The 27,501-nt window shown below is 43.6% G+C and overlaps 2 protein-coding genes across 5 annotated transcripts in view; one reads left to right on the top strand and one right to left on the bottom strand.

The window, feature by feature from the left end:
- SPO11 (SPO11 initiator of meiotic double strand breaks) overlaps positions 1-4,404 on the bottom strand; it is a 41,659-nt gene extending 37,255 nt beyond the window's left edge. For all 3 annotated transcript variants that reach the window (XM_061441463.1, XM_061441465.1, XM_061441466.1), the window contains exon 1: positions 4,199-4,404. The gene's annotated coding sequence lies outside the window, so the exon portion shown is untranslated. The remainder of the gene's footprint in view (positions 1-4,198) is intronic.
- A 163-nt stretch (positions 4,405-4,567) lies between these two features.
- The window catches only part of BMP7 (bone morphogenetic protein 7), a 46,989-nt gene continuing 24,055 nt past the window's right edge, over positions 4,568-27,501 (top strand). For both annotated transcript variants that reach the window (XM_061441248.1, XM_061441247.1), the window contains exon 1: positions 4,568-5,078. In XM_061441248.1, coding sequence (XP_061297232.1) covers positions 4,568-5,078 — 511 coding nt within the window. The remainder of the gene's footprint in view (positions 5,079-27,501) is intronic.

The raw sequence follows: 27,501 nt of genomic DNA, 5'->3' as shown, positions 1-27,501 counted from the left end.
ATTCTATGAAAGTGAAGTCCTTTGACATGCTGAGCAGTGAAGAACTGAACTTTATTCACCTTACTCAGCTGACAGACATTAGGTTCAGCACGGCAGTCCCGTCTCATAAACCCAAAGATCATTTTCTATTTCAGTTATCACTAGCATCTCCAGGTGCTTTCAAACCCCAAACCACAGATTTCATTTCTGACTCTCCTCTGACCGGCAGCAATGAGAATCAATACTTAATTTTTATAATATAATCAGTATAGTCCAAACCAGCACAGTTCAATCCAGATCTGTTCAAGTTCCTGGATTAGAGCTAATGGCTTACCCATAATGCGATTACTTTCACATTCATGAATATGTTCTCATTAATAATACTGAGGAGATGAATAGAAACTTTTGATAAAAATGATCCAATATAGCACAGTTAAACATGTCAGCTAATTACACAGTCTTATACAAATAATAATGCTATTATTTCTGTTATATAAGGGCTTTGCATGCACAGGGCCCAGAGGAACAGTTCAAAATTCCCCAAACACATGCTATTTTAGTGGGAATATTTGGAAGAAGAAAAAGGTTTGCCATAATTTAGGACTCGCACTTTGGTCAAGACAAATGAGAGAAGATGCAAAACAGAATGGAAAAGAAATATGGTTAAAGTTAAAAAGAGGACATCAAAGTAGGAAGGCGAGGAGCTTGAAACTGACTCAGCAGAAAAGAGGAAAAAATGCTTTGTGTCTGATTTTCAGGAAGTCATGAAAGGAGCTTTTGAGCAGAACCCACACTTTCTAGTGTCCATCTGATAAAATTGAATGCAAATGACCAAATTCTGCCCCTGGCATGTGCTTACCATGGGTCCATGATGATGATAGCAGCACATCCAAATTCATCAAGCACAAACCTGCACATTTTTGTCCATTTCATGTTTTCAAATCAGACACTTTATCTCCTAAATATGTGCTTCCAACTACACTGACTTCCACCCAAACAAACACAGTGGCAGGAATTGGAACAAAAAATCAGGTAAGAGCATACACACAAAACTCAGAGATCAAAAAGTTGACTCAGTTGGTCATGTGGCTTGCATAGAACCTCAGAAATATTGGGAGTTTGTTTTTTATATAAGTTATCTGAAGCAGCAAGTGCCAGCAAACAGGGATTACTTCATCACAAGCATTTAGTTTTCCTTTGCAAGAAGGAGAGGACAGGCAAGAGAGGCAGAGATGAGTAAGAGGAAAAACTGGTTTCTTAATTGATCCAGGAAGGAGGAGGAAAAAGACAATGACATGAAGGTGCCAATATTTCAGCAACCTGAGTGGAACTGATCCTACAGGAAGCAGGACGGGGTTTACACAGCAGGCAAGAAAGGGAAAGACACTGTCCATGAGAAAGGCAATCCAGTTTGTACCTTTTCTGTTTGAAAGGTAACCAAAACTGAAACCCAGAGGACTGAACCACTGCAGTTTGAGCTGCACTATCCTTTACTGTACACAGCAGAATAAAGGCTGCTCTTTGTTGTGTCCCAAAGCAAGCTGGAGTCAAGAGCTGAACACCTCACATTCAAAAAAAACCACATTCTTTTTTAACAGCTTCCCTACCTCATCACACACTCATTAAGCATTTTTCTTGGGCTGTTTACACACAAGTGGTACCCCACTGCAAACTACCATATACTTATTTAATGCTGTACCTGGTGGAACAGCATCAGAAAAAGCTGCTATAAAAGAATAAACTCTTGCAACTATTCCTGTGAAAGCACAGGATACAGTTGTAACATTGCTCCCTCTTTAAGAGAGCATATCCTGTGATAAATAAGGATGTATCTAAACTCGGATGTACCCAAACTTGGATGTATCCAACCCCAGACCACTTAAACAGACAAACCAAGAAAGAAACACATTCAAACATCACTTTTTCAAGAAATCTGTCAAATCAAGAGGTTTTAAGGTTTTCTTTTCATCTGGTGCTTCTCCAACAACACATAAAATCATAGAATCACATACAGCTTCAACAGCAGTTACCAAAGGTGTTAACAAGTCAGGATCCACACCTCCCAAACTATCTTTTCTTTCTCTCAAAGACTGATGTCATTCCAAAGCACGACACTGAAATTCAGTCAGTTTTCAAATGTGAGCTACAAGCTATTCAGGTGTAGGTAATTCAGGCTGCAGACACCCACTCTTCAGTCCATTCTTCCTTACACGTTTTCAATCTCACTGTCCATGCCCTGCTGCTGCTTGAGGTAGTACCAGCACTCAAAACTGGGGAAAAACAAACTGCCTCCGAGGAGCAAAGAACAAAGTGAAATCACCTTATCTGCCACTGAAAGGGAGAGCGGAGGGATACTGAATCATCTGCCTGCCCTTGCACCACCAGTTCAAGCCGACCCAAGGCAGCCCAGCCCAGACACCCTCTCCTTGCCCCCAGCTGCACATTCCTGTGGCCTCCCTAGTTCCAGCGCAGTGTAGTCAGTCAGAACGAGGCACTGACCCAGCAGCAAATTAATTCAGCAAAACCAAATTCATAAATGGTTAAAAAAAACAGACTACTTTTAAAAGTCATGTTCCTGACCTGTGTGTGGCTGCAAGCGTTAGCACCGGCCTTGGGGAGGGGTGAGGCTGAACAGCTGAAGGTCCAGGCTAGGGTGGGATGAGAGGAAAACATCTCTCTCAGGAGGAGCCTGGCTTTAGATCAGCTTAAATTGATCTAGAAACCACACCTTTGGCAGGAGAGAAATTTAGGCAAATACTTGTCCCGGTAAGAGCAAGTTAATGCTGCTCCTCAGGAAGCACAAAAGGTGCTGGAGTTTGATCTTAACTGGGCATCCACAGTGCAACTGCTCAGGTCCCGTGTTTTCCTTGGTGGGGAGCAAGGGGAAGGCAACTACAGGGCTGGCATCTGAGCACCCCCTTTAGCACCAGTGAGTTTAGCAAGTGTTCTCATGTTACCCAAGGTGGATGTGGTTTCACAACCTCTCTTCCCCCCACCACTCTCCCCGAGCTTGAGACATTTCTAATCATGTGTTTGGACTGAGCTAGGAGTTTAATGCTGGTTCTACTACTATTTCAATAGCTCTGTGAGTCACTTTGATGTCATGCCTCAGTTTCCCTGTTATTAAGAGGTGCACATGCATGCATGCAAACACAGTAAAAGCGTGTTTCCCATGCAGCTTTCCTGACTAGTTATCTGCTGTTCACACAAGGATTTTAAGCAAAAAGAGCTAAAAGAAGTGCTGAATATCAGTTTCCAGCACAGATGCAGGATCTGGTGCTGAACTGTACTGGATATTGCTGGTCTGAGAACATCAGATGAACATCTAACCAAAAAACCAATGCTGGCCTCCTTTATCCCCTGCCCCTCTTCTTCCTCCTTTGCCTAAGGAACGAATCTTAATGCCAGCATAAACTTAGTGTATGTATATGTAGTTTCTGAAATTACCTCAGGCTGAATTCAGTGACCCAGAAAAATGCTTCCATCCTGCTTTCCCCTTGCTTTCCAAGTAAGATTTGGGAAGCAGTAGTCTACATTTGTTATCTGAGGTTATTACTGTTATTTACTGTTGCAGTAGACATCTACTTGGACTAATCAGGACTGGGGCTCCATTAATGTGCATGGTACACTCACTGAGTTAAGTTGCTGCCTTAAAGAGTTGACAGTATTCACAAAGGTGTGTACCAGACAGCAGGAGGAAGGGGGGAGGCAAGAGAGCAGGACAATGTGATGGCAACAACCAGCCGCGTGCACGGGCTGATGGTTCCAATCCCAGTAAAAGTTGCTGGTTTTGTAACTCTTCTGTAGTAACCCCCCCCGCCCCCCGCATTTTTCGTGCATTCACTCGCTTTGCTGCCGGCTGGAAAAAGTGACCCGGGGCTCTGCGCGCACGGACATACGTGCCTACTTGCGTTCATGTATCAGCATCACAGCCTAAATAATTCAGTGCTGCTGGTTTTGTCCGGGGCAGTCTCTCCCCATCTACACTTATTCAAAATAAGGTGGAAGTGGAGGAAAGCAGCCTGCCTGCTCGTGCAGACTGAGGGCAGACTCGCATCTCGCCACCCTCTGGGAATTTGGGCCCCTTCCTTATACATAAACCACCCTCCCTCCTGGGGTGTCTTCTCCTTAATTACGTTCGCGTTAATTTAAGCACTTGGGACCGGCTCAGCCTCTCCCCCAAGCCGGAGCAGCCTCCGCAAACATCCTGCAAAGCAACCTGATCAGATGTTCCTCCTCTAGGCAGTTACACGGATTTTCTCTCCCAAGCGGTTTGGAGCGGGCGAGCGAGAGCGCTTGGGTTTTCCAGCCTGCTCCTCCCACCAGAGACAACCTCCCGCTGCCTCTCCGCCGAGCAGCACTGCTCACACGGCTCCGCCGCGGCTTGCGGGACGCGGGCACAGCGCACCGCTCCCGCTGCCGCCGCCGCTGGGGGAAGCGCTTCGGGCCGCCGCCGCTCCGTCCATGGGCCGGGGCCGTTAGGCAGCCCCCGCCGCCGGGCCATGCGCGGGCTGCGCCGCCTCCGCGGGGGCTGCCGGCCGCCGCAGTGAGCGCGGGGCCGCGCCGTCCGTCCGCGCCCGCTACGCGCATGCTGGTGGGGCGCGTCCCGCGGCGGGGCAGCCCCGCGCCCCCCGCGCCGCCCCTCCGCAGCCGCCGCCGAGCCGCGATGCCGGCGGCGGGGCGCGGGCAGCCCGCCTCCTGGCTGCTGGTGCTGGGCGCCGCCGCGCCCGCCCTCTGGCTGCGCTGCGTCCTCGCCGACTTCACGGTGGACAACGAGGTGCACTCCAGCTTCATCCACCGGCGGCTGCGCGGCCCCGAGCGCCGCGAGATGCAGCGGGAGATCCTCTCCATCCTCGGCCTGCCGCACCGGCCGCGGCCCCACCTCCACGGCAAGCACAACTCGGCCCCCATGTTCATGCTGGACCTTTACAATGCCATGTCCGTGGAGGAGGGGGCTGCGGGGGCCGCCGCTGAGGAGGGCGAGGGCTTCTCTTACCCCTACAAGCCCATCTTCAGCACCCAGGGGCCGCCCCTGGCCAGCCTGCAGGACAGCAACTTCCTCACTGAAGCCGACATGGTCATGAGCTTCGTCAACTTGGGTGAGTGCCTGCCCGCTGGACACCGGCTGACGAGTGGGGAACCACGCTATGGGAGGCTGGAGCAGGGCCCTGGCCACCAAGGGGAAGGAAGGGGCTGGTGGCCCTGGCAGGGAGCTCTTACCGCATTGGGTTGGATGGGTGGCAGCCCACTTGGGCAAGGAAGGGCAGGTAGCGGCCCTTGGAGGCGTTAGTTAAACGGCACCAGCGTGAAGAGGGCTCCGGCTCCCCATCACAGCATTTGGACAGCCACAAGCTCTCCATCCCACACACCACCACACTTAAGTTTGTTGTCTTCTTCCTTTTATAGTTTCTTGCCGCACCTCAGAAATTGGATTTGCAGGTAGGAGTTGAGCAGGTCTGTCCTGCATCCCGTACAGCCGGGGAGGCCATGATACCCAGGCAGGACTGTGGGTCCCAGCATGGCACCCATCTGGGATGCACGGTCACCAGGGCTGCCTAGATGGATAGTTCCCTGCAGCATCCCAGCACCATGTTCCTTTGGCCGAAGGGGCTGAGCTGCTTGCACATGTTTTCCTAATTGCTTGAGAGGGGTTCCACAGTAAATCCTTATTTACTCCTGCAGCTTTTTCTGTTGACCCCAGCTTATGCAGCTAACTCGCCTCTTTTCACAAGCACATGTGGATGGGTTTATGCAAATGATACCAAAGTTGGCATGCTTTGTACGCAGCTCGCTAGGCCTTTTTAATTGGATGCCACGGCCCAATCTGATTTCCATTTTCTTGCTGTAGATTGCACACCCATGTGGACTGACTTGGCTGGATTTGAGTAAAACATTGTCAGGATGAGCATTCTATTTTAAATACATAATTACAGACCTGGTTCACTCTAGCAATTTTTAGACCTCCTCATGTGCAGCTCTGAAACCACCACGTGTACAGATTGGGTGCCTGCAAGTTCAAGAGAGAATCTGAATAGTATTTCCAAAACAAGATCAACTCAATCTTTGTTCCAAACAAAGGGGCATGTAAAGAGCAAGAGGAGCCCATCTCTGGCATACAACCCACTAGGGATCATCCCCATTGCCAGTAAATCCATTGACACCTTTATGGATGTCCCTGTTCTGGACGCTTCCACTGTCCGGAACTACAGAGGCAACAAAGATTAAATCACCACCTAAATCACCACCTCTCTAATCCCAGCACTTTAACTAACTTGAAAAGACCAGTAGCTGTAAAGGCTCTGTGACACACGTTAATAATTGTTAGACACGGTAGCCATCCCGGCACAATTCTTGCATGATAGGGAGACACAGGACGCTGTGGGAGATCTCTAGTTTGCATGAGCTGCACCTCCTTATTAACGACCATCAGCTTCACCGTGGGAAGCTCTGAATTACATCTGGCCTGGGGGCTGTTGTGCTCCTTGAGAGCCTGGTGCTTTCCTTTTGGAATTACAGTGTTTGTCTAATCGCTGCTAGATACTTAAGCTGATCAGCAATGATACATTTAAAATCAAATATTTGAGCAGCCAAAAGCACCAATGGAAGTCAAATATTTGACTTTAGAGATAAGAGTGATCTTGCTAACATTGTTCTCTGTGGTTCTTGGGTCCTACACCATGTACAGCCAGAGTGCAGGGAGAGTCCCAAACAGAAGACAAAGGCTCTTGAAATAATGATAGCGAAATTCACACTTCTCTTTCTGTTTTGATATAGAGGAGAGAACCTTTATGAAACATGTAAGTATCTAACTGAAGGGAGTTTAGCCCTGGGGAGGAAGCTCTGCTCCACGGATGTAGTTATTTACTGCACAACTTGCATCAGTGAAACAGCAGCACTCCTGTCCCATGCGCCCTCTGTAACGAAAAGTCACCTTTGCAGCCCGTGGAGGTTTTATAGGAGTGGAATCGATCCATGAACTGTAAAATAAAAATTATGTTTTGGATGTGTCTGTTTCAAAGTGAGAACATTTTACAGAGCAGGTTTTACCTGTCTAAGCTCTACGTAATCAATAATCGACATCCCAATGCGATGTGATGACTGTAGTGGATATATTCATTCATTTCGACCTGCTGGGTTTTGTAGTCAGCTTAGAAATTCAAAAGTGTTCTTTATGTAAAATATCATGTTATCGAATTCCTGTCAGCATGGTCAATGAGTAGTAAGAGCACAGGCAAAATCCAGCAGTTTTAAGGAGGACAGGTGGAATTATTACCAGGAAGGCACATTTTGGAGGTTTATCTGTACTGTTTTGTTCCCTTGTCAGCCGTGCATGCCAGGACGAGTTTAAAAAGGACACAGATCTATAATAGCTTTCTTCATCACTATGCACACCTTTCATCCCATTATAGTCATCGGTCTTTCATCTTTATAGGACAAAGACAGGCTTGTTTATGTACGTTCTAATGAATTAGACCAGCCACTCACTCCCGTATATAGTCAAATACAACACCTGCTTTGATATATACAGTTTTCTATGACATTCAGGGAGAATTAGAAGATCTGTTGCAGAACTGATATTTTTTTGGAGACTTTCTACAATGATCCCTTTTAAAGCAGAGCTGAATTCCTAAATGTAGACTGTACTAAACTGTGTCCTACTTTTGTAAGAGATACTCTGTGAGCATTGCATTTCACAGGTAGGCTTTTATTACTATACTAGAGCCGTCACAATGAGGAAGTGTCGCAGCATAATAAAGCTTCATCTTAGAGTGGAGGAAGTAAAAGTGAGTAAAGAAATGATACTTTTAAATTTCCATAAACAAAACATGTTAATTCCAGGCTTTCAAATGCTAATCTACAAACCCACTTCTTTTTTTTCTTTTTTTGCTTTATTCATACTCTTTGTCTATTGATTTTCTAGGAGAATATGAATAATAAGGTTTACACTGCAAGATTTACTGGGTTATGTAGTAAAAAGTCCCCAACACGCCCCCCCCCCCCCCCCCAGTGATTCCTATTGAGATGCTGTGTATACTTGTTCCAGAGAATTTATACTGGGTATTGGTAGGGAGGAACCAGAATACAGGTGCTCCGTTTCAGGGCTGTGTTGCATGGAGCTTTGTACTAAGCATGTAATGTTACTGTAAATTCTCGACAATTAATTAGATTTAGATTTATAACCAGTTAATTTGCAGGCTGCATTTTGTCTTAGCTTACACCTGTGCTAAGATGGTTGGGGAATGGATTTGTGTCAAGAATGAAGTTACATGTACATTAAAAGAGAATGTAGCCACAGTTGTCTTAAGTTAGTCAGTTAATTACTGGCTAATTTGATAAAATTTATCGCTGTAATTTCAGTATTTGGAATTTCCTTCCAGATCCTGTCCAAAGCACAGTTTACAAATGGATCCATTTTAGGAACTGAAAAAACGCAATGCATTTTTTGCACAAGTTGAAATTCAAGTTTATAAACTGCAGCTAAGGAGTAAACATCCTCTAGATTTCTTAGAGGCTCTCTTCTAAAAATAATTGAGTTGTTCTTATGTGGGTAATCTTGCCTTGGTAAACAGACTCGCTGAGGATGTTTTTAAAGAGAGTCGGCACAAGTGATATGCAATTTGTTAATTTGTCTCGTGGTTGATTATAAAATGAACAACATTCTTTAATCCTGGCAAAAAAATAAGGGGGGGGGGGGAATTAGTCATTCTTGGAGCACATGAAAGTGGCTTTTGTTAATGTAAATCAAGAAACTGAAGAGCCCCCAAGTTTCCTTTTATTTCATACCATCTGGCTATCCTTTTTGTTGACAAGTGTTTGGCATAGAGAACCATCTCTTTGCCCTTTAATAACAGCCTTTAACACTGTAGGGTATTAGAAAAAGATTCTATAACAGTTAAAAAATTTCCTTCGGGGAATACTTTATAAAGTGAGCACGGGCTGCAGGCATTTGCAGCTGTAACCTGGCTTGTGTTAAAATTTGGAAGGGGCTGCCTCGCATTCCAGCTCACTACAGGCCTTCATTGGTGTACAGCCAAAGGTTAATATAGATGTCACACAGTTTTTCTTTGGAGAGCCTCAGATATAAGAGTATGCGTACAGCTGTGTTTTTAGTAACCCTTTCATAATCACTTCTTTTAAACCTCATTTTCCTGCTTATATAAATCAAAGATTTTCAAGGATATTTGACCTGGATTTGAACTTATTTGATCTTCACATATTTCCCACTTGAAACAAAGCAGATTAAATGTTAGCCCTGGATGCCTGGTCACGATCACATGGTTTGTCCATACGTTAGGCCAAACCCTCGGCTTTTTTTACCTCTCTCCTCCACCTCGTGCTGTTATAAGCTCTCAAGCCCGAACAGGTACATCCTGTAATTGTTTTGGATATGCATGGATGTATGTAACACTTAGTGGTATAAGATCAGCTAAGGTAGAAAGCTTGAAGCAAACAAAAGGTATGCAGTGCAATGACCATGCAGCAAGTAACCAGAAGCTATTCCTTGAAAGTCCGGAGCTAACCTAGAGAGAAATTGATTCATTTCCTAATTTTCAGGTGCAGCATGACAGAACGGAACAGGAACTATTTATCTCTGCCACAGAGGTCTGGTGAGAGCAGAGAATGGAGCATCCCAGATGTCCTCATGCAAGGACAAAGGACATGGAAATGCCCCCATCCACTTCTGTGTGGTGGATTTATCCCAGAGCAGGGTCTTTCCTCTGTTCCCACACAGCCTGTCCTGGGGAGGTGAAGCCCCCTCCGGGAATTGTGAGCATTTAAAAGCCAAAACACAACAGCTTGTAAAGTGCTTTGAAGGAGACAAGCCTTGATGGCCAGACCTTGTGATGCTTGTAAGGGGAGTTAGGCACAAGTGAAGCGTACAGGACCTGCTCCCACCCGGGCGCTGCTTGCAGTGGTTTTACTTGAGACTGAGTGTGTGTGTGCATCTCCGCCCCCGCCCCCGGCACTCCTGCTGCAAAGGAGCTTTAATGGCCTCAGGGCAGGCAGCATGAAACCAGGAGTTAGGTTTTCATCTGTAAATAAGCTTGAAACGCGTTTTTGGGTAAGGGGGGAGAGATGTGTGAGAGGAGGTTACACAAGTGTTTGGAAACATAAATTAAAATACAGATTATAACTATTAAAGCCTAGTCAGAGCTGTTGACAAGCTCCTTTTAAATAGGACACTGCAATGTTTTAGTTTAATACATTCTGGCAGTGTCACCGGGGTTAAGGCTAATACTGGGATGTGTGGATCCTGTCATGTTATTGTCAGGAGGAATGCAGGGATTAGGTTTAAAAGTGGTGGTGGGTGAGTGGTGCAGCTGTGTACACTTATTATAAAAGATTTAAGTCCCACTGGTAAAATCAATATATTAAATTGCAAAAGCCTCTGTTTTTAATTAGTTTAAATCAAATATACTGTTAGTGCCGTTATGGCTTCTATCCTTGAATCAAGTGAGGAAATGCTAATATTTATATGGAAACTGTTAATTTCTTGTTAAAATGATAACACGTTTAGTTTTATGCCTCTAAATTGTTCTAACTGGATGAATACCAGTGAGAAGTTACAACGATGGATGAAGTCATCTGAGCAAGAACACAAGTAAGCAAATTTTGATAGCATGCCAGATAAAGAGACTACCTGTTGATACACAGCATTAAGAGACCGTGATATTGTAAGCCCTTTTTCAGTGGTACAGTCCTCCTCTCTGGGGCATTCATCAAAATACTTAGGTGAATTAACTCCATATATTATAGATATAAAAATATATGCCATTATATGCATATATTTCTTCTCTAAAGGGAAGGAACTTGAAATGAGTGAGCTGTTTAAATTAGTAGCAGGATGAAGATTTTCATTCTGCAACTGTTTGAAGTAAATGGGACTACTCAAGAGGACTAACCACATGGATAAAGTTCCATGCACGAATGTGTTTGGAACGTGGAAACCCAAGAGAAAGTTCTTGGCTTGGTCTTCATTGGTGTTAATTGTCAAATTTCTACTGAAGCTGGCCCTATGGTCTCATTTATACAACCGTACATCCAAAGTAATTCCCATAAACTCCCTCTTGATTTACAATAGCACAGTTGAGAACAGAATTGGGCCAAAGAAATGCCTGTGTTGAAATTATGAGCATTCAGTAGTAGAACTGCTAGAGCTTCACACAGTTTTCTTCCCTAACCTTTGAATTGTTTTTGAGGGAGGTTTCCTTCGCTGCAAATAATCAAAACATGATCTAGCTCCTATTAGTCACTCCTTATCATTATTAGCCCAATCCATGTTGTTGAAGTACAACTGAATTCCCATCTTTGCAACAAACAGAATTTAACAAATAATGTTTGACAAAAATGTGAATCTGATATTTCTTAATACAAGACATATTTCTTATGGAGAAACTTCAGTGTTGAAAGATTCCTGGTATCAAAATATCTGAATCACAGTACAAATAAACAGCGTGTTGTAAAGACTGCGGGGCCAAATTCCATGCTGGAGTGATTCCACTGAAGTCAGTGGAGTTGTGCCAGGAGATAAACTGCCATCTAGATTTTTTGGTGTACATGTGAAAACCAGGAGTGTTTAAGGTTTTGTCAGTAAACATCTTTGCTATGAAAAAGATCACAGGTAGCAAAGTTTAAACTGACTGTAATTCAGATACCTCTCTTGGAAATCTTTATTTTGTTGAAAAAAACTACAGTTTGCTGAGGCCCTTTTTATTTGAGTGTATGTTCCACAATTCCATTGTTTCTACCTAAATTTACCTGATTTACAGCAGGTAACGTGAGAGCCATTCTTGGGTGCAAGCCCCACAGTGCTGTGCCTTGCATGTTCTTTTACACATTTGTGTTATCTACATCTTGAAGTCAGTGAAAATCCTTTAGTGATCCGGATTGAGTGGATTGAATTAATGGCAACTCTGAGACTACAGGTTTTAGTGTAATGGCTTTATTGTTTTGGAACCAAGATGCTTACAATCCAGTTCCTGTGCAAACATGTTTAACGTGTGTTAATGTGTTTCCAAACCAGACCCTCTCCGCAAAATTCTGCTTTTCATTAATTGACATCAGTAGCATAGTACAGTATTTCAAAGCACTGGCCAAATATAAACTGTGTTTCTAATTTCCTTACTTTCCTGTGTTTGGAATGCCAATGTTAATTTGTTCCCATGGAAGAGTGAGAGCTGCCAACCACAGTTTTATATAAATGGCTTTACAGTGCAGGGCTGCCAATATTAAATAATACTTAGGAATTTTCATGACATCTTGCATTTAATGCTTATGTGTGTACGTGTGAGAGAAATAGAGGTACATGGGATGCTGAACAGCACAAGCATTAATGATCAAGGCAAATGTTTGAAGAAATTTATCCTTTGAGCATCTGTTACTTCATGTTTCTTCTCATTTAGGGTTTTTAGATTGTCTGTCAGGTATTACATAGCATATTCCTTGTGCTTAGGAAAAAAAACTATTTTGCAGTGAATTTTGTTGCTAACTGTCTAAACAGTTCTCCCCACCTAATAATTCTAGTTAGTTATTAATAGATGAGCAGAAGGGCTTTTGTTTAGGTTGTTATTCTGATCATTATGGACTAGATTGTAAGAATGTGGTATTACTCAGCATGATAAAATGCAAAAGTAAGAAAAAAACCAGCCACAACTAAGGAATAAGGGAATGAAGAGATTTTCTTTAAACTGCCAACAGATACTTTCTTCTTTAAAACGAGTAGCTAGATAAAATCATTTGCTTTCTTTAAGTCAAGCATGATCATAGTTACTTTAGTATATTGTCTTTGTATATGAAACAAATGTTCCCTTTAAACAAATCTGTTTGATGATGGTGAAAACAAGGTCTGTTTATGGATCTCTCCTTTTATTCCTGGAGGATATTCAAAACACAAACTGTTCACGTTTTGGTAGATTCCTCCTAATGAGTGCTATGGTTTATCTCTCTATTTTCCTGTTTTATTGGAACAGGTGCTGTGTCTGCCATCTGTGCCAGCCCTGTGCTATACCAACAAACAAAGTGCTGTTTTGGTTCACTGGGTTTAGAAGTCTCCTGAGAGTAAAGAAATGAAAGAGAAAGAATTTAGAAAGTGCCTAGTGAAGGAAAGGCACTTCACGTAATGCGCTTTGTCACTCAAGTCTTCCCGTAAATTACCTTAAACTATTTCTAAACTGCTTGAAAAATTTTCTCGGTAGAGTATTAAGTTTCCGTTGCATCTCGGAGGTCCCATGCTGTTCTTTAGCATCTTTATCCCTCTGCAGTAGCTTCCAAGTTCGACTCTTTTGTTGTCACTTTGAATTAAATTCTACAAGAGCAAAAATTCTCTTTTTTGCCTTGCCTGAAAACAGAATTGTAAATTTCCAGTCTCGCACTGTTTCTGATTCCGCCTCATTTAAAAGATACTGCAAATACTGCTAACAGCCATCCGAGTTTAAACAAGATTATGTTGTAATTAGACAGACAAACTCATAATTATTTAAGGGCTAAACCACCACTACCAAACCTTTCAGGTTCATTTTGACAGTGTTTATCCAGTGTATCTGGAAAGGCTTACAATTAAAGTGCCTGAAGGGTGGGGATGAGATTTTTCAGCATGCAGTCAGTGCTATCGGGTCCACCTGGCCTGGGAAACTATGCAGGCTTTGTAGTAGAGCAAATCCTTTAACTTAGATCTTCATGGCAAGCTCTTAAAAGCTACTTTCCTTTTGAAAAAGAAAAGGGGAGGAGGAGAGGGAAGGCACCACTTCCCCTTAAATAATAATTAAAACAAGCAAGTGCCTTCTTAGGCTCTTTACGATGAGGGAACACTATTGCACTGATGGGGCCGATGATCCTGCAGTGCATCATAGAATCATAGAATAATAATTAGGGTTGGAAAGGACCTTAAGATCATCTGATCATTTTATAGTTGTGCTTATTGTGCACAACTGCTTTTCAGATGAGCAGAAAGGTTCCTGTCATCGGGCTGCAGCTCCCAGTGCTCAGTTCCACCTCGGCACAAACCCACTGGTGTCACCATGCCATATGCTCAGCTGGAGCAGCCTGGCACCAGGCCACCCAGCAGTGAAGTCACCCGCTGAGGGGCTGGCACAGCATCTGCACCACGTCTGGGGGGCTGTAAATCAGGTTGAGCTTTGACTCTGTTACTACAGCCACTGGGTCAAATCCTGTCTTCAGGCACCTCGTTTCGCTGGCACCGGTGGGGCTGCCTCCGTCCTCTGATCTTACCAATTGTTTTTCCCACAGCACAGGGGCAGTAAAACTTTTTAAAAGAGACCAGAAGAACCCTGGGAGAACTACTAAAAAATGCTCATAAAATAATACTGCATCAGTAGTGGGGAGTTATAATTCCAATGGAGAGACATGTTTCTTACCGAGTAAGGATTAGGAACAGGGCTGGTAGTATTTCACTGCTTGTGTATCTGAAACACCCATTGACTTTAATGAGCCCTTCAGCACCCCAAGGGAATGTAAATTCAGCTTTATCATTTAAATGGAAGATTAAAAATTACTGTAATTTAGAAATTCTGAATTCTGGTGCTTACAACTTAGTAGGGTTTGAAAACTATCAATTTTTTAACAGTTTATTTATATGAGCCAAGTATTTATAATGCCATGAATGATAATCATTGACCACTAACAGGAATCAGCTCCTAATTCTATCTCTCTTCTACCCACGTCCAATGCTAGCAAGCTGCTCCTTCCCTGATTCTCAAGGTTAAAACTCACTGCTTCTATTGCTAAAAATATTCTGAACGTTTTAATCTTGGTACTTTCATTTGTTTATTACTGTGCAGTCATTATAATCCCACAGGGACTTTTCAGATGTTAATAAAGAGTACTGCACATCACTTTTCCTGAAGCTTGTGTGGCACTATAAACATCATGCTGAGTTTAAGTTCCCCTTTCTGACCATATCCTTAAAAAATCCAGCATTTGTTAAGAGAAAGGAGGGGATATTTTTTCCCTGTTTTTTTAGCAAAAAGGAAAAAAAAAAAGAGGTAACTTTAGCCTCGCAATCTACCGGCTACATAACGGAGTTGAGGCAGGGAAAAAACAGAACTGCTAGAGATTGGTTGTTTCCTTTTGGAGGAAACAATAAATGTGCCCACTTGTATTTTAACAACATTACTACTGGGCCCCCTCATTACACAAATATACTTGTAATAAACTGCAGAAGAGCTGAGAAAGAATCATTCTTCACAGATCTTTCTCTTCAGCGCAAAAAGAAGCTTTTGAGTAACCACTCTCCTAAATCTTGGCCCAAATCTGAAGATGAAGATATTTCAGCACTATGGGATGAATCATTTGTCTCCTGAGGCAGGTGAATCAGACATGTCATGTAAAACTTCTGCCACTGGCGTGAATGCAGCTTTGACCTCTGAATACAATAGTTCCTGCAACTCGGTGGCATGCATTATAATCAAATTACAAGAATGCTAGACTCCACATCCACAGCCATCTCTAAGTGTTACGCTACATTACGTTTACCTGACACAGGGAATACAGAAATACCTGGAAGAATCCAGAATGGTGCAGAAAAAATGTTCAAGCAAACTGCAAATCCTGTTTTAGAAAACAGTACCTGACATTTTGCTCAATAGTCCACAACTGTGAGATGAGAGCTGTGTCACTGAAAATATATATACTGTCTATACCATGCTGAAAGCCTTTCCTCGCTATATTAGCAGTTGTAGTCCAACAAGAGAGTAGTGACTGGTAGACAGTACAGACCGAGATGGAGAGGAGCCATGTGTGTTCCTGCTCTTGAGAGGCACTGTCCTCAACTCCATACTCTCATTTCTGGGCTATTTTTAACAGTTGCACGCAACAGGACGTGCGCTGTGTTCCCTTCATTCATACCAAACCGATGTGAGGACACGAGGGTGTATTACAACAGCTCTTCTTTTACCCCAGAACTGCAATTGCAAAATTGCATTTGAAGACACAAAACCCAAAACAAAACAGAAAATGCTGTTGTTAGGGGCTGACTCAGGAGGCCTGGATGGCCCAACCCTAGTGAGAGGCTCAGTGTCAGGAATCCAGCCCTGCGATCCACACTGTGGTATGCAGGGTAGGTGCAGCTGATGTCACCGATGGGCTTATCTTGTACCAAGAGAAAAATTCCTCTTGTATAATAGGGATTGTGGGTGGGAATTAAACTGAAAAGAAAGCAGCTCTTCACCTTCAGGTGCTGTTAAGCCTGGGGCATTGGCCAGCAACATTTGAAGTGCAGAGGGGACACACACACACACTCTATGCATGCATATATGTAAATATATAAGTATATAAATATTCTCCCCTGTGAGGGTGCTGAGGCGCTGGCACAGGGTGCCCAGAGAATCTACGGTTGCCCTGTCCCCGGCAGTGCTCAAGGCCAGGTTGGACGTGGCTTGGAGCAAGCTGCTCTAGTGGAAGGTGTCCCTGCCCATGGCAGGTATTGGAGCTGGATGAGCTTAAGGTCCCTTCAACCCAAACCAGTCTGGGATTCTTCTTGATGACATTTCTGAAATAACAGTTTAAACTTGCCATCACTCTTAAGACACCGGCATTTTACGTCTACCTCAGGAATATACGTGGATATCATCAACTTGGAGAGCTTAACTATTCATAGTTCTCAGGCCCATATACCGAGTTATTACAGGAATAAACAGTCCCCTGCCTGTTTCTCAATAAAAATAAAAGTGTTGCATAGCAAGCATTCCTAGAAAGCAAAACGATCTTATGCGTAAGCTATGAGTCCCATCACAGGCAAAGGACAGGGAGAGGATGTGCAGTGGTTGGCAGCAGTGGTCATTTCTGGTCAATGACCTCCTCTGTGATTCCTGTGTTTCAGGCCCAGGAAGCTGTGCTCAGTGCCCCACCTGACCCCAACTATTTGGGCAGCACAGAGGAAACATGATCATCTCGAGGGCAAATGAGAAACAGGTCACAAAGTCACACTTCAACGAGGAAGGGCACTCTGGAGTATCTTTTTAAGCAGAAATTGAGGTCTGTGATCATTATTGTCTAAAAGGTTTCCTCCCATCCCTTCAAACACTCTATTTCTATCTAAATCCGTGGCCTAGAAACCATGTTAATATCACAGCACCTCCCACATACAGACCACCTGAAACACGTGATAGACGGAGCAGCCTGGATGCGAAAGGAGCTCTGCTCTTGCAGGGATTTGCCCTCCAGGGCAGGTGGACCTTTCCCCTGAATAGTTTGTTACCCCCTCATCTCCCTACACTTGCCTGACCAAGAAAGGTGCAGATGTTGTTGCACAGACAAGCTCAAAGGTCCAGCCAGTTGTGGCCTTGTGGCGCACCTTGGAGCGTATACATTCCAAGCTGAAATTCTGCTGATTGCAATGAAAGACTGAGATTCTTATCTGATGGTCACTTGCGTGATATCGACCAGTTATTTTGTAATATCCCACAAGTTACTTTCTCAACCAGACCATAATCTGGGATTTCAGCTGGGAAATCCAGCGAGTCATCCCTGGATCCAGCATTCAAACCTGGAAAACTGGTTCTTGAATTATTTTCCTTTTATCACAGTAAAGCACAAAAAAGGCTTGATTCCCTGTGCCTGCGACTCCTGCCGTGTTCCTCCCAGACACCCTGTGCAGGTGTAGACCCACACTCTGGAATATTTGGGGGGGATGCTGGAATTGTTGTGGCAATATAATATTAAAGGAGGATTAATTAGATTTATGGTATTTGTTTGGGCAGCTATTCAGTAGATGAAAGAAAGTCTAATGCAAATGAAATGAATAAGCCTGAAGAGGTGAATGCGCAGTCACTTCTCCACCTGCGTCCCTTAGCACGGCCGGTGCAGAAATGAACACTTCCCTTTGACAAAAATGAGGCATTTGAAGATTCCATCAGCTGCACTTTCTCTTTCAAGTGTTGCCAGTAGATGCACAACGTATACATGTGCTTTTACAAGACTTTTATTTTGAACTCAAGATGTGAATCTGTGGCATTAAGGAAAGCAGAACAATCCTTTATTTAGCTGCACCTGCACCTTAATGCCTAATGAGTTTAGTCTGATGGAATCCAGACCTCAGGAAGGATTATAAATTCTCATTTAATTTCATTTACTTCTAAAATACCTAAAACCAGCTGTACCAGTCCAGAATCCAGTCCTTCTTTCTATATCAGTTTTACAAATGTTGTTGAATCTTTTGCTGTATTAAGTAACTTTATGCTATATAATAATACTGCAGTAGTAATAAGGAACAGAAGGCAACTTGAAAAACTTATGTAGTGGAAGATAATTAGCAGCATATAAGCTTGAAAAGCATCAGTTTACAAGCACAACTTTCATAAAGTTCTTCATGCTATGATTCTATGATTCTATGTTCTAGAAGAAAGGTTAGTTAAAAATAGGAGCTAAGTTGGTAGGCAACATCCAGTATCCTGTCAGTGTAAGGCAGGAGTCTGGCCTTGGCAGTGGGAATGTACACCCTCTCCAGGGCATTAGTGGTACACTTAGCCATTTCTGTCTGGTTTGTATAAACGCGTCAGAGACGCTTGGGCAGAGACCTCCCCAAGATGACTGACGCAGGCTGTTTATTGTGAACAATATCTAATTTATCAAATACATTTGAAGCCGCCTTAGTTTGCCCCAGTTTAGTTACTGGAATGCAAGAGCATAATCTGATGCCATTTCATCTCTCCATGATCAACCCATAGCATCAAAGAGTTACTGTATTAAGATCTGTTTTTCTTTGCATGTCCTCTGCACATGCCTTCTTGCAGATCAAGCTGCCTGTGCACCCTTCCACACTGCCAGTCGCTACCGGGCTGTCTTCCTTTATCTGTGGTTATGTTAGCACTGGCTAAAATCACTTGACGGAAATTTTGTTGCCTTCCTCCTGACCTGGAATTTGGTCCAAGCTGAAGAAGAACTGGTTCACACTTAGAAGCTTTCGAGAATAACCTGCATCCTCTTATTCCAAAATCTGCATTTCATCCCAAAGAGCCCATTTTAGGTTTCCTGTAGCAGTCTCTCACACCGCCCTGAACACACATTATTTCTGAGGAGATCTGTTCAGCCACTTGTCTCCCCTTCCTTGGGCCTGGGGATGTGTTTCCATCTGCTCAGTGCTGTGTGTACAACCAGACAGGGCAGACTGCTGGTTTTTGCATCAGTGAGTTTTTGAGAGGCCTCCAGCAGGTTGCAGGAAACACCTTGGGCCCCATTTGTCTTCTGGTTGGACTGGGGGATTATTTTTCTCCATGAACCATGTTGTCCTAACTTTTTCCCCTCTTTATGCTCTGCAGCCTCCTCCCCTTGGAGGTGCCGATCAGCCTGCTTTCTCCTATAGACCAGTACTGACCTTCTCTGTGCTATGATGCCACCTTGGTCTCCTCATCCATTCATTCTGACCCTCCTCCGTGATTCCTCCCCCTCCTCCCCTGGCTGCCACTATCTCCTTGACCCTTGGGTGCCCTAGCAAAATGTGTTACTTGAAGTTCACACCTAACTTGGGCACAGCTTCCCTGTCAAGTTGGCCCCATCACCAGATACAACTCACTGATTTCAGAGCTCCAGGAGAGCAGCCTTCAAGTCCCCTGAATTACAAAAAGAGAGAGCAGTGTAACGTAGCAGTCATCTCTGTCCAAAGAGGGAAAGGAAAACATATTCCTGCATCTTCACGTACCTCCTACAGCTGCAGCCAGAGGATTTAGGGTTTAGGGGATGTTTTAGCAACATGCCTCTGCTCTTAGGCTGTGTTATTCCATGCTATCCATTACAATACAGGGAAAAGAAAGCAGGAGCAATGATCAGCTTCTCCCTGTCATTCTGCTCACTCCTCAGTTTGACTACAGGGACATTCCTAGAGGAGGGTGTAGAGAAGAGCTGAGATTGCCTTTGGTGGGCAGGAAGCTTTGCAGCTGCCTTAGCCTACTTTGTGCAGCCCATGGTGCCGTCAGGGAGCTGTATGAGTTCCCGGCTTGGAGCTGCTGTCCAGGGACACCCCCATCTTCCAGGTACACAGGGACACGCAACAGCCCCAGTCTGTCGAGGGTAAATACTAGCCTCAGTTAACCCAGCTCCTGGTGAAAGCATGGGACATTTTGTGATGGCCACAGCACTGGCCAGTTGGGAGGACATAGGAGGAGCCAAGGTTTGCAGCGTCACCACAGTCCTCAGCTTGCCTCCCCGTCTTGCTGGAAAAATGCCACCTCAAGGAGCTGGGAAAGGGAGAGCTGCTGAGGGGAAATGCCCAGGTCAGCACTGCCCTGGGACCCCCATTAAAAAGGGGCAGAGAAACAAGATCTGAGAGGCTGATGGGGGATATTTCCTTATATTGGTTTCCTGGAAGATGCAGGTAGAAATAGAAAGAGTCTGTCTAAAGGAACCGCTTCATGGAACTCCCATTTATTAACAGCAATCCTAAGTGCGTTAGAGCAGCTACAGATGGATCGCAGCACCATGCGTTGCTGTGTTTCATGTGCTAAGGCTGTGAATAAGGTATTCTGAAGAAACACAACTCTTCCCTGCTTATTTAACTTTGCTTTCCCCAGATACACATACAGACACTGCAAACTCAGCATCAGGATTCACGCCACGACCAGTCTGTTTACTATTAGGAGAGTTTCATGTTCACAGAGCAGTCCCACGTGTAAATTTTTCACAATACCTTTCAGCTAGTCTGGCTCTGATTTCAGCAGAGAAACCACAGCGTAAATGGGTACCAATCAGGGTGCACTCGGAAAAGAAAATGGATTACCTGTGCATAACCTGCTTAGATATTTCATGGATGTTATTTAAGGAGAAATAGAGTTTTTTTACCATCCAGTATGGCCTTAAAGTGCCTGCAAAGAAATCCTGGCAGGGGAACGTCTCCAGATGCAGGAAGCAGCATGCACGCTTCTCCCTGTCTTTTCCCTCCCAATTATTATGTTTCCCTTTTGCCATCTCTCATCCTAAGGAATTTTAACTTAAAAGTCTCCTGGGTGACACATGGGGCAAGAGGATGTGGTGACTCGCAGCATCCTCTCATCCCCACACCGCATTCTTTGGCAGCATGGGTTGCAGGGAAGCAGGTGGCTCCTCATTGCTCTCCAAAGCCCTGCCTGAAGCTGGTGCAACATTAACCCTAACGCTGGAAGAACATCAGAAAGTGCCCAGGCATTTTGTTAGAGAAATACCCATTTCTGTCCTTGCTAGCTGAAGTTTAACTTGGTCAGGAAGAACTTGCTGCTGCTTCGGAGATAATTAAACCCATCTTCCCTCAGCCTGCTGTTTGTACACGCACAATGATACCATTGTTCAGAGTCATGCAACACATATGCTGACATTAAAGTGTTTAATCTTGTAGTACAGTATTCCATTATTTTTTGGACATCTGTACACGATAGAAAGGGTACGTATTAAGGGATTTGTTGACAAAGAAATGGCTAATGCTGATACATGTGTGGACTGAAAGGATCTTTCCAAGTTGTGTTCAGCAGCAGGGAGAGTGCTCCTTCCCAGGCCCGAGCCTGGCACAGATGTGATATGCACTGTTGCTATTACCACTTTTCAATTTATAACAAGGAGTCAGTGTTTAGAAGAATTTTGGAAGCTCCCTGTCGGGTTTGTGGCTAGGTGGTCTTGCTGGCAACACCACCTTCATGCTGAAAGCTGAAAAAATGAAGTGATGCTAAAGGAGGAATATTAACTCCAGAGGGCTTTCTTCCTTTCCCCTTTCGCAGCAGAAATGCTTAGCCAGATTGCTTTGCAGAGTGAGCACTAAAGGATTTTGAACACCCCTGTTTCTAACTTATGGGGTTGCAGTCAGGATTTATGGAGTCTGGTTTTCATCTAATTTGAAATGAATGCATTAGTTCTGGTTTCTGCCCATGGATGGGGCAGGACTTTGCCCTGCCTCACACTGAATTTACCATGCAAAAAATAGCTTCTCACCTTCGCTTCCCTTCACCTGGCTGTAAAACGGGTACCTGAGCACTGAGCATTTTGGTGTAGGTTCCCTTCTGATGAGTGCTGTTTTGGCTCAGAGCAGCCCCTTCTGCAAAGGGCAGATGGGGACAATACTGGTTATGAGATGCATTAATGACTTATAGAAAAACAGACTATTTTTTAAGTTAGCTTATCTCACAGACCAAAATCAGGGGTACATTTGTTTTTTCTTAGGTTTCTCCAAAAACCTGCAGTAAGTTTTAGATGAGTTGGAAAGCTCCAACCATCCCATGTAAAGAATCCCTCCAAATACTGTTTTTGTCACTCTTAAAAAAACAATCCCATCACACAGCCCAGGACATTTGCTCTACTCCATTTATAGGTCTCCCAATTTATACTCTTTTAACTGTTTCTTCAAATATTTCCTTAACTGCTGCTTTAGCTGCCTAATGTCAGCAAGTAAATCTTGTAGCTGAGAGGATGGAGCAAGTGAAAACCAATCACAGTACTTCTCAAATTCTTGCCATTATAAATTTCCTGCCACTGCCCCTGTTACTATTGCTGTCAAGCTCAGTGAGGAGGGAAACGTGTGGCCTGGCATGACATTATGGCAATCTTTATTATACTCCCTCTTTTCCTCAGAAAAATATAAGGAATGACCTTGCACTTCTTGGTCAATAGGGAATCCCACTGAGACTCCGCTGTGGAGACTGCTGGATCCTTCCCATAATTGGTTTCCTCCATCTTGAACCTCACTAAAATAAGGAGAAATGGCCTGTATTTTACAAGTGAAATGGTGTTATCCACCAATTTAGAGACAAAGAAATGCAATTTATAGAGAGAATACTTAATGCCCACTAATTAGAATCCCATCAAGAGGTCTCCAGTTTGGCATCCTGAAAGTTTACAGCTGAGTTTCACAACCTTCTCAAGCCCCAAGTCCAGGGGGTGGCCCTGCCCTCCCCTCTCCTATGCTGGGAGGTGCCTGGTCCTCCTGCCACTGCTGCTCTTGAGTGAGCTGGATAAGGATGGGATCCACCTGAAAAGTCATCTCCTAAAGGGAAAACTGTTTTCCAGTTGAACACATTTCCTGACACCCCATTGGGGTGGACCTCCCCTTCGAAAGCAGTAACATACATAGCCTGAAAATGCTCTTGGACCTGATGGTCCTAGGGCAGCTGGTTTCCAGGAGTCTCATGCTCTACATTGAAATGATGCAAGAGAGTTTCTGAAGTTTTGGCTTCGATCTCAAGGGGTGGTGATGGAGGGAGTTAGAGGTGAATTTTCTTGGAAAAATCAAACAAGGTTTAGCACTGCTGGCTGTCGGTGGTGTAACCATCCATGGGAACACTAACGCTAACATCTACCCACTGGCATGCTGACGAAATCATGCTCATTTTCTGTAGCTCTGCAGCTATCGGAGAGAAAGCAGATAAAGCTTTTCCTACCCACTAAACTCACCTACATGGCTTCTTCAGGCCCTGGGGCCAGCAGGCACAGGTAGGCTCTGAAAACCTGTTAGACCTTAATACTGGAGTGTGGCTGGGTTGTTTTTGGCATCCAAATCCTGAGGGGTTACTTAGGCAACTGCTGATGGCTCTGCAGCCTCCTGCCTTGCTGAGAGGCTGAGGCGAGGGAGTGTTGTCTTTTGGAATCTATTTTCCTTTCACTTATCTTTCAGTCTCAGGAATTCAGGACCTTTAATCTATTTGAGATTAAAGTCCTTTACAAATCCCTTCTGGCCTTTTTTGGGAGTAAAGAAGTTACAGACACCCTACTGCACATTCCTTGCGGTGCTTTTTTTCATGGTAAACGAGAAACAAGTAGCACTGTATTGTTGTGAGCACTACAATAAACGAGAGAACTACTCTTGAAGTGCTTTATAAAAACAATTAACATATTGTCAGGTGGAAACGTTAACAGGAAAATTTTAGTTTTTGCTTGTTTAAATATTCAAAATATATTCCAAGTGTGCCAGGGAGGAGGAGGCAGAATTACCAAAGCTTTCCCAGTTTGGCAGCCTGAGCACAAACCTATTCATCTGGTGTTTACTTTGCTTGTGAAAAAGAGATTTTTTTACATCTTCAGAAAAAAAAAAAGATCATAAAAATACTTAGGTAGCTAGATTGGCAAAAGTGAGGCCTCCCATGAAATCCATTTAAATGAGTGGAAATATTTCCATTGACTTCCCTGGGGTCTGGATTAGCTCTTTAACATGTTTGTAATAATTATTTTTTAACACAGTCATTTTTGCTTGACACGTGGAGTTAGTGATTGACATTGTGCTACTGCACTCAGTACTAAGGCTAAAGCAGTCTGGTTTCTTTGGTGTGTGTAGAGTGTACCGTAATATTTGCTGTCATGTGTCATGCCTTGCCCACCATCAATCTGTATTATAAAACCAGTGTTCACAGAATGAGCTCAGGTTGGCTTTTCACTTACCAGGAGTAATTTACAAAGAAGCTGAAAATAGTTGGGGCTCTTGTTTCTGGTCTCAACATATTTTGCTGTGAAAATGACCAAATGTGGCACCCGTTCAAGTTTCCCAGGTTTATGCTGACGTGTCATTTGCTTTAGAAGTTTGGGTACCCTAGGGTGTGAAACTAGGCTCACAAGCTTTTCTATCCAGCAATACTTTTCTAGTACCGGTTTCAACTGTATTGCTCTGAGTTCTAGATGTCAACAATTACACTTTTTCATCTCTGCATTTGAATGTTTTCAAGTTTTGTATCTGAAGAGCACACGTTAGGACATGTCAAAACAAGTACCAAGTATTTGTTGACATTTTATCTCCAGCTTTCCCATATTTTTGGATCTGATACTTGGCTATTTCACACCTGAATGCATGTATCCATCCTGTTTTCTTTTAACCATCCCCGTTGTTGCACAACTATACCATCCTGCCTCCTCTTGCATCACCATAATGCCACAACAGAGTCGGTTTGGGGAGACAAAAGACTTCAGAGAGATGAGAGCCATATCTGCATCAGATAGATGAGAGCAGTCTGTGCAGCAGTCAGATTGTGGATAGATAGTCGAGGCCAGACTTTCAAAGATGCTGAGTTTACTTGCATACTTGCAACAGAGGTGTGGCGAATTTACTGATAACCACTAACCTAAGATATGTGCTTGTTTTGGTTGGAGCACCTTAATTATCCCTCACACTTTTTAGTGTCTTATTTTTGCATGAATCCATTCTCCGCCTCCATCCCACAGCTCTCAAGCCCCATCGTCTCAACCTTTCCTTTCCCAAAGGACTGTGCCAAAGGGAGTGTCTGATGATCCTCATCTACCATAGCTACAGTTAACTGCCATACTCACCATGCCCAAGAGTTATTTTGCACCAGCAGATTTTGAGCCATGTGTTAAATAAGGTCAAAATTTGTCTGTGGTGTTTGTGCCTCCAAAATGCAATGCCACTTCTAGACATGAGGAGAGGCACGAATTTACACTTGTATCGCCTGTGAGTGACTTTGGATTGTTTCTTTAGGGGAGGAAATCCACTGTTTTCCCAAGCTAAGGCACACATTCTGTTTCGTAGCAGTTATTTTTCAGGGGTGTTCTTCCATTTCATATTTTACAACCTTTGATTGCACATCCAGAGCTTTGGTTTCCTCTCCAAGCAGCTGTCTTGCCAAAGCATTTGAATTGTGACAGTTTCTGAGCTGGAATTTCCAATGTTTGAAATTAGGAACTGGGCTCATACCAGTCACATTCATTAAAAGCCTTTGGGTAGTAGTGATTTGTAAGAAGTATGAACCTGGGATAAACATGAGTTCAAATTCTTTACTTAGAAGGGCTATTAAGTATACCCGGCAAATACTCATACTGCTTGATGACTTTTAGGGGAGCATTTAACACATAATGGCTGACAAACAGCTGAAATTAAGTCCTTCAAGAATGACCAAAAGGTTCTCATTATGGTATGTTGTGTCAATGGGGATCATGGATTTTATAGATCTTTAGCAGAGAAACTACAGTTGTATTCGAAGAGCTGGAGCAAATCTCTCGACTGTTTGGGTGAACATTTAAAAAGCCACTCTCCCTCTCCTTTTTTCTCCTAAAACACCACCTCCCTCTCCCCCCATTCAAACTCCTCAGGTAATTAATTGGAAATGACCCAGTTGCAGTGTTGTCAAAGGTCTGACTAACACCCATCAAACCCAGGAAACTCGGGCTTCTTGAGCACTCCCCTGCTTACCTTGTGCTGTTGTGCTGAAGGTATTACTGGGGTCTACAAAAAACACATGATCATATGTACTGTACCATATGTTCACAAATACCAGCACACAGCAGCATGAATTAAGGATAGGATTTCAGCCTTCATAATGAAGAGTCTTGCTTTTATGAGTACGAGTCAGACCCTTAACATTATTTTAACATAGATTTTGGTGTTTAATTATGTAATAAGATTTACTGCAGTCATCTAACAGATGTTGATTCAGGGTCAGTGTTTCTCATAAATTAGTTCTGAAAGGATTTGTTACTTCTGGGTCAGCAGATAGGTCCAGAGTGCAAAGAAAAAGGGGAAAAACAATAAACAGAGTTGAAGGGTTTCTTGGGATTCTTTCTTCAGTTACATATCCACATATTTTCATGATCTTGATGACTATAGCCACAGGAATGTTTGCTTTAACACTAAAGATGGCTCAGGCCAAAACCCTATATCCAAACATCTGCAAAGCATGGGAAAGTTCAAACTTCAGGGCTTTCTATTTTATGACCTTGGCCGTTAATTTTTCATACTAATAATGACACATTTTTCCTAGGGCTCTGCATTGGGAATCCCTGTGAACTCCAGCAGCACCTGAAAAGTTTCATCTTCATGTGTTTGTTGTCAGACTTTGTGTATCAAGTGCAGCTAAAGGCCGGTGTTGGCCGATGTAGTTGTCATCACATACATACCCTGAAAAGGTGCACCCGCCTTCCTTTGAAAATTCAGCCTTCCCATGTCTTTGGAAGCAGATCACACTGGTGCATCCTACTGCTAGACCTCTCTGTAATACACCCTGCTGGTGATCTTATCTGCAATATAACTAAAACCACACGACATTATAGTCATTCTTCAATAGTTGTGGTTAAAGGAACTACACCATATTAAAATACTTTTTCCTCCTCTGTATAATTTAGGTACAGGCAAATTCCTTTGAGGCTGAAATCGTACTCTTTATATCTTACTCTACTGAGACTACTTTGGAGGAAAGGGATTGAGGCACATTCTGTAGTGTTTCTAGGACTTACAGGGCAGTTTTAGCTTGCCAGGTGTTTTACAAATCCTCGTGAATATTCACAATATTCCTCTGCTTCAGGGTACGAGAGACTGAGTGATCTTCTCCAGGTTGTATGAGATGTTCTAGGTAGAAGTGCAACAACTTTGTTCATTCAGTGCACGCTAAGACTGCTGAACCTATAAAACCATTTGCTGAACTTAATTGCCTTTGCCTTGGAAAGTTTAGGGGGTTCATACCTAAAAAACTCCACTATGATGAATCCCAGCTATTAGAAAGAGCTCCGAAGTATTTCCCTGAACAGCAATCACACAGTGGCAAACTGCGAGTCCTGGACTCCTTGCAGGAGTAATGTGTGAGAGGAGGGAGAGCCTGTGGCCAGCCACTGAGCCCC

The sequence above is a fragment of the Pezoporus flaviventris genome, unplaced genomic scaffold (genome assembly GCF_033815535.1).
Source record: "Pezoporus flaviventris isolate CSIRO_AGI_PZ_B2104156 unplaced genomic scaffold, CSIRO_AGI_Pfla_v1 ptg000213l, whole genome shotgun sequence".
Lineage (NCBI taxonomy): Eukaryota > Metazoa > Chordata > Aves > Psittaciformes > Psittacidae > Pezoporus > Pezoporus flaviventris.
Note: the sequence above shows the minus strand (reverse complement) of the source record. Positions and strands in the feature narration are given on the sequence as shown.